The following is an 11,162-nucleotide window of genomic DNA, read 5'->3' as shown; positions in this document are numbered from 1 at the left end:
CCAGTACAAAAGGTCCAATAGGCCGGGCTTCAGCCCTTACAATCTAAGATACAATGATCCATTCCTGTCTTCAATTTCACTAGAAGGGGCTGTCCCAAGTAAAAAGACAGGGCGAATATATCATTTCCTCCATTTTAGACAATGTTTTGATGGGGTGGGGCCCACCATGCCTACGCAAACCATGCATAGCGTAGGGCCTACCATTTCACACTTTCATCCTAGATTGTGATTAATGTAATCCATCCAAGATTATCAAATCTAGCCTTTCACAAAAAAACGAGTATTAAAAACATTAGAAAAGCTTCTATGCTGAGTAACAGAAGTCATGGTCCAACCATTCAAAAAAGAAAAAAAAAAAGAGTCATGGTCTGCTACAAGAAAGAAGGTTTTTACTAGCTGATAAGGCATAAATACCGCGCCGCTCCCAAATCTCGCCACGTGTCATCCATGCACCAGCAAAGCCTCGCCATCATGAAGAAAGGCGTGGGGAAACGGCAAGGCCGTGCGATTACGACACGTGTCACCTTCTCGTCGTCCAAACCTCATCATCACAAATTATGGAAGGGATTATCCAACTAAACCACGCGCGCCGTCCAGACAGAGGGACGGCCCAATCCCGCCAAGGAAGATTTTCTCTCCATAATGATGAAAATGTTCGCACGTCGCACGCCACCCTTTAAAAGGGAGGCGAGGGGAAGAAGAGAAGGATCCATCTTTTTTTTGATTTCCCACAAGACAACGGGAAAAAGAGGCAAGACAACAACATAGGAGACTAGGAACTTAATCCCTCTCTCCCTGTTAGTCCCCTCCGACCCATCCACCCACATACCCAGAAAAGAATCTGCGTCTTGGTCCTGGTAAACATGATCAAAACCCTCTCCTCTTCTCGCTGTCCTTTATATTGTTTGGTCGAAGGATCTGACTTGGGTGTCGAAGTGGTCGTCCGGGACTCACCCCGGACCCCCTGACCCTCTTTGTTTGTGATTGCAGACCCCGCGGAGGCCCTCTACCGACCTCGGGATCGCAGACCCGGATTCCGACGCCATCATATTGGCGCCATCCGTGGGACTCGTCGAGTACTGAACGCCTCATGGTGATGAGAAACCACACCCAACAACAAGAAATAGAGGTAATGACCAGGAGCCAAGCCCAACACGCGCAGACCCACGCTTCAAGCTCCCGGGAGCCAAACTTGCCGCTTTCGGGCATACACCAGCCCTCCTCCAGCGCACCGCAAATGGTCCCCACCATGGAAATGTTCAACGAACTCCGCCAAGAGCTACTCCAACGCTTGCCCCCGCTGGAACCACCGGCCCCGGGGAGACCCTTGACAACACACGACCAGACGGAAGCCTACGACGAAGGTGACGAGGAACAGCCGGGGGAGCGTCATCCCCGGCGAAGGCGAGTACCGGCCCGCCGGACGCCCTCCCCATCGGCCAATAGCCCCTTGCCTCCCACAGCCAGGGGGCTCCAGCGAAACAACGGAAAGCAAGCTACGTTCAGCCGCGCTCCCGCTATCCGGGAGGCTCGCCTCCAGGAACCGCCCCCAGCCCGGACAGAGGAGGTAGCGACCTCAGCGCAGCCCGCCGGGCCAGACCCGATAGCCGACCTGCAAAGGCAAATCAGAGAAGTAAAACTGAAAATGAAAGAGCCTTATGCCCACGGCATCCTCGATGAATGGGAGAGAGAAACGGCATCTCCATTCACTTCGGAGGTCCTAAAGACCCCAGTGGAAGCAGGAATAGACCTCTCCCGCTTCGGTCTGTACAATGGGAGCATAGACCCTCTTGAGTTTCTCCAAACTTTCAAAAGGGTAATGACGCTCCGCGGCGCGTCATACGGATTTATGTGCAGTGCCTTTGCCTCCCTGTTAAGGAAGACCGCTAATGACTGGTACATGAGGTTGGAGCTCGACTCCATCGCGTCCTTCCACGAATTCGGAAGGAAGTTCAACGTAAGGTTCGCCAACAACCGCCTTCGCCACGATCCAGCGGATGCTCTCTTAGCCCTCCAACAAGGGAAGAACGAGACCCTAAGAGACTTCATGTTGAAATTCAACGCCGAGCTGGCCCAACTTTCCAACATGGACGTCCAAATAGCGGTTGCAACGCTGAAGCATGCCACCACTGACCCGAATCTCAAACTGCTCCTCACCCTCAAGCCACCCCGGGATCTGCAGGAACTGGAATCCAAGGCTGACAAGTTCGTATGAGCGGAAGAAGCCTGTGCACGAGAGCGGAGCCGACCCAGCCCCGAGGAAAGAAAGGGCGACGATGGCTGAAGAGTATTGAGGCTATGGGCCGGGGAAGGACAAGCCAGCCGGAACGCCGTCCCCGTCTTCGAAAGGCTCGGAAGTCCCCCCTAAAGGCTCCCCTCTCCCATGTCCTACTCGCTATCAGAGATCAGGGTCTCCTCACCCCCCCAAGAGAATGGCCACGGACACAAAGAAGCGGTCCATCACAAAGTTCTGCGAGTTTCACGGGGACCACGGCCACGAAACCGACCATTGTTTCCACCTTCGGCTCTAGTTAGAAAAACTGGCCGAGGAAGGGCATCTAAATCAATATCTCCGAAATCCTGTCGAAAACTCGCACGAGGCCCCTCACCACGACGACGAGCCCAGAGATAGGCGCCCGACGCGTAGCAGGCGCCGGTCAGGTAACCTGCACCGATCCAGCAGCCGACACCAATCCGATAGCCGACGCCGATCCCCCAGCAGGTATCGCTCTCGGAGCAGACACCGGTCACGCAGCAGGCATGACTCACGCCGCCACTAGCGCCCCAAGAAAGAAGAGCCAACTGAATGCCCGCAGGCCCACGAACAACCGCCTACCGTCATCGGCAAAATCAACATCATCGCGGGTGGGCCCGCAGCGGGAGGACCAAAAACAGCTGGTCGACGAGCGTATGCAGAACGTGTATTTTCCCTGGAGATGCCTTCCAAAAAGGCCCGGACGGATCCCCCACATAAAGATCAGGTCATCACTTTCTCCCCAGAAGACCTCGACGGACTAAAAGCCCGCACGACGACGCTCTGGTCGTCAGACTAATCGTCGCCAACTTCGACATTGGGAAAATTCTGGTCGACACGGGGAGCTCCGTCAATGTGCTGCATCTCGAAACCTTTGAAGAAATGAAACTAGGCGAAGGGAGACTAGGACCCGCAGAATACTCCATCTACGGGTTCTCCGGAGTATCGGTGCGGGTCAAGGGCAAAATCGACTTACCCGTAACCTTCGGAACATACCCCCTCCAGAAGACCATCCTGACCACCTTCATGGTCGTAGACATACCATTCACCTACAACGCCATCATAGGACGCCCCGCCCTGAGAGACTTGGGAGCGGTGGTCTCCACCCCCCACCTCAAAATGAAGTTCCCCACTCTAACCGGGATAGGGGAAGTCCGGGGGCAGCAGATGATAGCGCGCCAATGCTACGCGGCGAGCCTGAAAGGAAGCAATGCCCCGGCCGAAAACTTCACGATCGGGGGCGAGCACCCCCGGGAGCGGGCTTGAACGATCAGAGGAGAGCCCGCCGAGGAGCTAGACTCCATCCCTATAGCCGAAGATCAACCAGAGAAGCTGGTCCGGATCAGTTCCTTGCTAAGAGGCGCCTTACGAGGCCAAATGATCAACTTCCTCAGAGCCAACAAAGACGTGTTCGCATGGTCTGCTCAGGACATGCCCGGGATACCCAAGGAATTGGCTGTTCACAAATTAAACGTGAATCCGACCCTCAAACCTGTCCGGCAGAAAAAGAGGAACATCGTGGTAGAACGCCAAACCCACATAAAAGCCGAAGTGGAGAAACTACTACAAGCTGGGTTTATCAGAGAGATCCGGTACCCCGAGTGACTGTCCAACGTGGTCATGGTCAAGAAGGCCGGCGGGGGCTGGCGGGCCTGTATAGACTTTACAGACCTAAACCGAGCCTGCCCAAAACATCCTTACCCTCTCCCGCGCATAGACCAGCTCATCGACGCCACGTCCGGACACGAGCTCCTCACCTTCCTAGATGCCTTCTCCGGCTACAATCAGGTAAAAATGCACGAATCAGACATCCCAAAGACTGCATTCATCACTGATCAAGGCGTCTACTGTTACACCGTCATGCCCTTCGGGTTAAAAAATGCGAGGGCCACATACCAGCGGCTCGTAAACAAACTGTTCCGGGAACAGATCGGGAGAAACGTGGAGGTGTATGTTGATGACATGTTGATAAAAAGCTTGGAAGCCTCCAAGCACATCTCCGACCTTCAGGAAACCTTTGACACCTTGCGGCGAGCCCGGATGAAGCTGAACCCCGTAAAGTGCGCCTTCGGGGTAACTTCCGGGAAGTTCTTAGGATTCATGGTTAGCCAGAGAGGCATCGAGGCCAACCCCGAAAAAATCCAGGCCATCCTGGACATGGAGCCCCCGGCAACAGCGGTAGAGGTGCAGCGACTCGCGGGACGAATCACCGCCCTCGGCCGTTTCATGCCCAAGTCGGCGAAAAAATGTCAGCCCTTCTTCAAGCAGCTACAAAATATACGAGAATTTGAGTGGACCCCGGCCTGCCAAGAAGCCTTCGACGCCTTGAAACAGTACCTCCAAACACCGCCCGTACTGGCCAAGCCCGAGCCCGGGGAGGAACTATTTTTGTATCTGGCCATCAGCCCTACGGCGGTAAGCGCGGTATTGGCCAAAAAGAGCGACAAAAAGGAACACCCGGTGTACTATGTAAGCAAGACCTTGCACGGTGCGGAAACTCGATACTTGAACATAGAGAAATTTGCCTTCGCGGTCGTCAGCGCCGCCCGAAAACTCCTCCCCTACTTCCAGGCCCATCCCATAATACTCTTGACTGACCAGCCCCTCAGAAAGATTCTCCAAAAATCGAAGACCTCGGGCAGAATGGTAAGCTGGGCCGTCGAGTTGGGAGAATTCGACATACAGGTCCGACCGAGGCCGACCATCAAACCCAGGCCCTCGCCAATTTTATAGTGGAATCCACAGCCCCCGCCACGGAACCGGCAATAATAGAAGAGACCAGCCCATCGAGCAAACGACTTGCGAAGTCATGGGGCCCGACTCAATGGAACAAAGCGGCGAGATTCATTGGACCCTGCACGTTGATGGATCAGCAGGTAAAACGGGGCACGGGGCGGGAGTGGTCCTCCACGGCCCCGAGGGATTTACGGTAGAATACGCCCTTCGGCTAGATTTCACAGCTTCCAACAACGAGGCTGAATACGAGGCCTTATTGGCAGAACTAAGCTTAGCCGCAGAGCTCGGCGCAGGAAAGTTAAAAGTCTATAGCGACTCCCAGCTGGTCGTCAGTCAAGTGAACGGGGCATACGAGGCCAAGGGCCTCAGAATGAAGAGATACCTCCAGAAGGTAAAAGAGAAACTGCAGAGAATGGGGGAAGTCGAGGTTCTCCAGGTGCCACGAGACATGAACAATCGAGCGGATGCTCTGTCGAAAATGGCCTCGGAAGAAACCCATGACTTCGGTACCGTGCTCACAGAAATACTGTCCCACCCCAGCATCGATGAGGTACAAGTCTTGGAAATCCCACCAGGACCAAACTGGATGGATCCCATCATGCGATACCTGAAAGACGGGATACTACCCGAAGACAAGCTGGAAGCCTAACGCCTAACCGCAAAGGCCACCCACTACGTGGTCCACGGGCCCAGGCTGTACAAACGGTCATACACATGGCCGTACCTCCGATGCCTGGTACCCTCCGAATCGGAATATGCACTACGGGAGGTACACGAAGGAATCTGCGGAGACCACGGAGGCGGCAGGATCCTAGCTCAGAAAATCGTAAGGCACGGCTACTTCTGGCCCACGATCCTCAGGGACGCCAAGGAGTTCGTCAAAAAATGCAGCCCGTGCCAAAGGTTCGCCACCACTCCTCGTCAACCGACCACCCCATACACCGCGATGGCAGGACCCCTGCCTTTCGCCATGTGGGGGATGGACCTGCTCGGGCCGTTCCCAAAAGCCCCGGGGGGACACACGATGCTGTACGTCACCATCGACTACTTCACCAAGTGGGTCGAAGTCAAAGCCGTGGCGAAGCCCAACTCAAAAGCATTGGAGAAGTTTTTCTATCACGACGTGGTCTTCCGCTTCGGCATTTCAAGAATACTCGTAACAGACAACGGACCCCAGTTTGCAAGTGCGGAGTTCGGCAGATTCTGCGATAATCTAAGCATCGAACACCGTTTCACCTCTGTAGCACACCCACAGGCCAACGGGCAGGTGGAGGTAACTAACAGAATCTTACTCAAAAGCCTCAAGAAGCGATTGGGAGAAGCTGGAAAGAACTGGGTGGAAGCGCTCTCTAGCGTCCTCTGGGCCTACCGAACAACGCCACGGACCGCAACTGGGGAGCCCCCTTTTAGTTTGACTTTCGGGGCTGAAGCAGTCATTTCATTGGAAATCGGCCTCTCCAACTTCCGCACGGAGAACTACGACGAACAGGGAAATTCTGAGCTCCTCCGGAACACTCTCGATCTCGTACTCGAGAAAAGAGAGCAAGCCCTCCTCCGGGCCGCCTCCTACCAGCAAAGGGTGGCGTGATACTACAACGCCCGAGTAAAAAAGCGTACAGTGAAGCCCGAAGACCTAGTACTACGACGGGCGGAGGTATCCGACCCCCGAAACACCGAAAAACTCGCACCGAAATGGGAGGGACCCTACAGGGTCGTTCGAGCACTCCGCCCCGGGGCCTACCAGCTAGAGCACCTCGACGGGACCCTAGTCCCTCGAAGTTGGAGCATGGATAACCTCCGAGAATTTTACCAGTACAAAGGTAGGGTGTGGACCCTAATCCGAGAGGGGCGAGGGACGGGCCCCCACGCGCAGTCTCAGGATCATCCACGTGAATGGAGAGCTCTACCGAGGAACTCTAGAAAGAAGTGCCCCTCACAGCATGAGTGGCGATACAAAGGTGAGATACCTCTCGATTCAGGGACTAGCCCAGATTCGAGGCGTACCTTAAACAAAGAAGAGTTGCCATCCAAGGAAGTGGGCCAAGGATCCCATACTATGCTCTGTTGCAACGGATAACCAGAGATATAAAAGAAGGTTCGTGCCTGGTTACGAATTCGGAAGGTCTAAAGAGCACCTCATCCGCCCAAGTGCAAACACCTGGTCTCTTATGCCATTTACTTAATAGTTTTGAAGAGTTTTGGGCGAAAGTCATATGAAATGGGAACGAATATCTCCGAGAAGACGTCTATCTAATCATGCATGTCTCGGAGATGAATAATAAGCACACATAAAAGAAATGAAAGAAGTGTCGCCTAATAATAGCTAGGTTATGAGTGTCATACCTAATTGGTGTCTGAGTTCTGGTGTGCAAACAGATGCATGCTACAGCTAAAGGTATAGGATCTGTACATAAAAGTAAGAAAACACAGCAAAACATACAACATAAATCAACTCTAAACATAACTGGACAAGATGAATCCTAAAACTCTAATGCATTGACTCGGACCAAGATGGCCGTCCATCTCAGCTGCTCTACGTATCCCGGCCTCGGGAAGAATCAGAGTCAACGTAGTTCGATGACCTATTCTAAACTACGATGCCTAACCATCTAGAACCGCTATCCTAGACTCAATTCCACTAGACTCGACTGATTTTTAAAGCTTTTTGGACGATTGCTTAAATTCAAATGAATTGTAATTTTTAGGACTCTCTATATGCCCTAACTAATGCAAGTTGGTTAGCCTTAAGCTAATGCAGGTGTGCCCTATACCCTATGTGTATCTAGGCTATGCATTCTAAGAAAAATCATGGGCTGACTATATGCTTCTTAGTCTAGCCATCGATTCGACTAAATGTCTAACCGATCAACTTGAGGCCTCCTAACTCTAGGGACACTCACACGACAGGACACACCATAACAATACAAATCAGGACAGACTCCTAACTCTAAAACAACTCAAACAACTAGGACAGACCCCTAACTCTAGGGCAAGATCTTTTTGAAAAAGGTTTTGAAGAATTTTTGTATTTTTGAAAGGTTTGAAATGTTTATTTTTAAAGGTTTGGCTGGACTTGGGATATGAATCCCAAGCTGCACTACGTACCCTGTTGAAGGGGATCAAGCCAACGTAGTTCGGAAATGATTTCCTAGTACGCTCCTAATGACTTAAGATTTTTGAGATTTTTGATTTTTCAGATATTTTTGGTATTTTGGTTGTTTTATAGTATTTTTTGAGTTTTTGACACAAGAGGACAGAATCCCTATCATCATAAGGGGAGGGCAGACTCCTAATATCCTGCAAAGGTTGGACAGCATCTTATGCTTTGCGGGGGAAAAGAACAGAAACATAGCTCTGCAAGGGTTGGACAGCATCCTATACCTTGCAAAGAACTGGATAAAATCATATGACTTGACGAGAGGTTGGAAAGAATCCTAACCCCTACGATGATAGAACTGACTCCTGAAAGATTGACTCTCTAACTAAAGACAGACTCTATAGCTAAAGACTGACTCAAATACGAAAGGACTGACTCCTAGTGCACAACCCTAAGAGGGGAGTGCTAATGAGACTAGGTTAGTCTCCTAAAAGAAATGGAGACGACAACTGATGCTTATGAGACACGGTCTGTCTCCTATGAAAGAGAAAACAAATAAGGGTGCTAGTGAGATTGGGCAAGTCTCCTAAGGATTTGATTATGTTTTCGTGAGACATAGCTTGTCTCCCTAAAACGATGATGATCAGAAGGATAAATGAGACACGGCCTGTCTCTTAAAAAAAGCTCTGGATAGATCTTTCATTGCCCTTGCAATGAAAAGGAGAATCAAAATATTCAAGATACATGCCTAAAATACTTAGATAGTCTTCTAAATGAGAGGGGAAAACGCTATTTGGACTTAGTTAATCCCCTAAGGATGGGCTTGGGCTATCGCCTTCATTGCCCTGGCGATGAATGGAAGGACTTAATGACTTGAGGCTGTCTTATTAAAAGACAAAAGAAAGATGGATAATACATGGACCAAGTAGGTCTCCATAAAAGATGGGCTTGGGATATCTCCTTCATCGCCCTAAATGCTAAAACCTATTTATTTGTTAACATTTCCTATAGATATTTAACCTAATTAAAAACAAACATATATAGGGATTATCTAACACTTGAGACACTAAATAGATTAACTTTGTTGCCCTTTATTATTATTTTTTTTAAACAATGCAACTAATATACTGTAAGATGAATATAAGATCAATATCTATATAATACAAGGATCTACTCTCGTATAGAACCCAATAACATGTTAGTACAATTTGACAACTCAAGTTAGCAACATAACTGATCATAATAATTAGAGATATGAACAATAATGGCATTTTCAATATCAAAATTCTTACCATTTAATTATTTAAAATACTTTTAAAGTAATTTCCTATAAATTCTATAAATCCTTATATAGTCATTAAGAAAATGACAGTTTATATATATATATATATATATATATATATATATATTTCATATTATTTTAGAACTATGTATCATCTGCATCAGCTAGTGTCATTTCTTGAACCTAATAATCAAAAGGATAAAGAGACTATTTCATCTTCTAATTTGAACAGGAAACATAATCAGGATCAATATTCTTTCTTATTAAAAAAACTGAATAGTATTTATCCAGACTACATGGCATAATGACAATATGATTTTCCAAAGAGTCTCATTACCTGAGCTAACTTAGAAAATAAAATCTAAAGTAAGATTCAAACTCTTCACCTTTGGCCTAAGAATTTTATTATCATGAGGCATGAACAATATCAGCCATCATACTTATTATTCCTGAAGATGCTCACAAATTTATAAAGCTAAATTTTTGCAGTCACTATTTTATATATTAGACCATGAATGATAGATATCTAAATTATCTTCGAATGAAACATCAAATAAACTTCAGTTGAATTCAGATCATACTACCTAGTTCATGTTTTAAACTGATGAGTTATAGCTTATGAATTAATCAGTTCAGGTTTTGAGCTGATGATTCTCAAATAAAATAGAACCGAGCAAAATAACAACTTACAATCTTAAATTCATTTGGAAATTTATGACAGGTCATGTAGGGTTGAAGTAAATCAATTCACAAGGAAAAAATAACCTAAGGAATGTTGTCATCAGAATGTAATGGTATAAAATATCAACCATCCAATAGAAAGAGAAATAGCATTATTTCCACTCTATGACAACAGATTACCTTCCCTCTGCTCATCACCCTCACTACTAAAGTGGGTCGAGACTCCATCTTAGTATCATTCAAATACCCAACTTGAGATTAGAAATCATAACAAAACAGTAAGTAGGGAGAGCTATTAATATAACAGGGATATAAGGGCTGAACTCATGATAACTATAAGGCGGTCTGTGACAAGGAGAACTAATAGTATAAAATTTGCAAAAGCAATAAACCATTCTCTATGATTTCATCATCAAAACCCACTAACCATCCCCTATTCTGGTTTCTTTCAATATCTTCCAATAAAAAAGGTGCAACAATCATTCAAATGAGAAGATAAAATGTTGTCTTGAAGAAACTCATGAGTGAAAAACTTGCAAACAAAACCGAGCCATGAAGGAAATAAGTTCAGTCTATTTCTTATACAAGTCATATCATACAAGGTGATGATAAACATTATGAAATAGTGGTGTCTTCTTACCACCAATATGAAATGTAAACCACTAACTCATCTTATGCATGTGTCTAAGGAAAATGTATAGAAAGTGTGATAGAGAGAAAGATGGGAAATAATAAAAAGTGAGAGGGCTGCCCTTATCACAAATATGTGAGAGCTACTAAGGACATTGTTATATGTCAACTATAAAAAAGGAAATACTATAGGCTTTATTATATTTAACAACAAAAATAAGGGCTGCCAAGATCATTATCAAAGGGAAAGTTACCCAACAGATTTTAGAGAAGAGGGGAGGATCACTCACAGTTCAATCAACTAATGTGAAACAAAAATGATATAAACATTAATTTCTCTTATATCCCTAGAGTCCTTTTAACTTCCGACATGGAAAACAGACTATGATTTTCAACATTCACCATGTATCCGCATACATTTAATTCTCCAACCATACAATTGTTCATTCATTTTCATTTTTTTTTAATAAATTCAATCATTA

At 47.4% G+C, this 11,162-nt stretch overlaps 1 protein-coding gene across 1 annotated transcript; it reads left to right on the top strand.

Moving 5' to 3' along the window:
- The first annotated feature begins 5,063 nt into the window (after positions 1–5,063).
- LOC143858995 (uncharacterized) lies at positions 5,064–10,110 on the top strand. The gene is made up of 2 exons (XM_077369676.1): positions 5,064–5,496; positions 10,091–10,110. The coding sequence occupies exons 1-2, from the start codon at positions 5,064–5,066 to the stop codon at positions 10,108–10,110; spliced, it is 453 nt and encodes a 150-aa protein (XP_077225791.1).
- The last annotated feature ends 1,052 nt before the right edge of the window (positions 10,111–11,162 follow it).

This window comes from Tasmannia lanceolata, unplaced genomic scaffold (genome assembly GCF_043159265.1).
Source record: "Tasmannia lanceolata isolate RefF3 unplaced genomic scaffold, GAP_Taslan_0.1 ptg000029l, whole genome shotgun sequence".
In the NCBI taxonomy this organism is placed as follows: domain Eukaryota; kingdom Viridiplantae; phylum Streptophyta; class Magnoliopsida; order Canellales; family Winteraceae; genus Tasmannia; species Tasmannia lanceolata.
The sequence above is the reverse complement of the archived record's forward strand: the minus strand, read 5'-3'. Positions and strand labels throughout refer to the sequence as shown.

Coding starts and splice junctions, on each gene's coding strand:
- LOC143858995 (XM_077369676.1), top strand. CDS start 5,064: ATGGGGCCCGACTCAATGGAACAAAGCGGCGAGATTCATTGGACCCTG. Junction 5,497..10,090: donor GGAAGAAACCCATGACTTCG/GTACCGTGCTCA, acceptor AATTTATGACAG/GTCATGTAGGGTTGAAGTAA.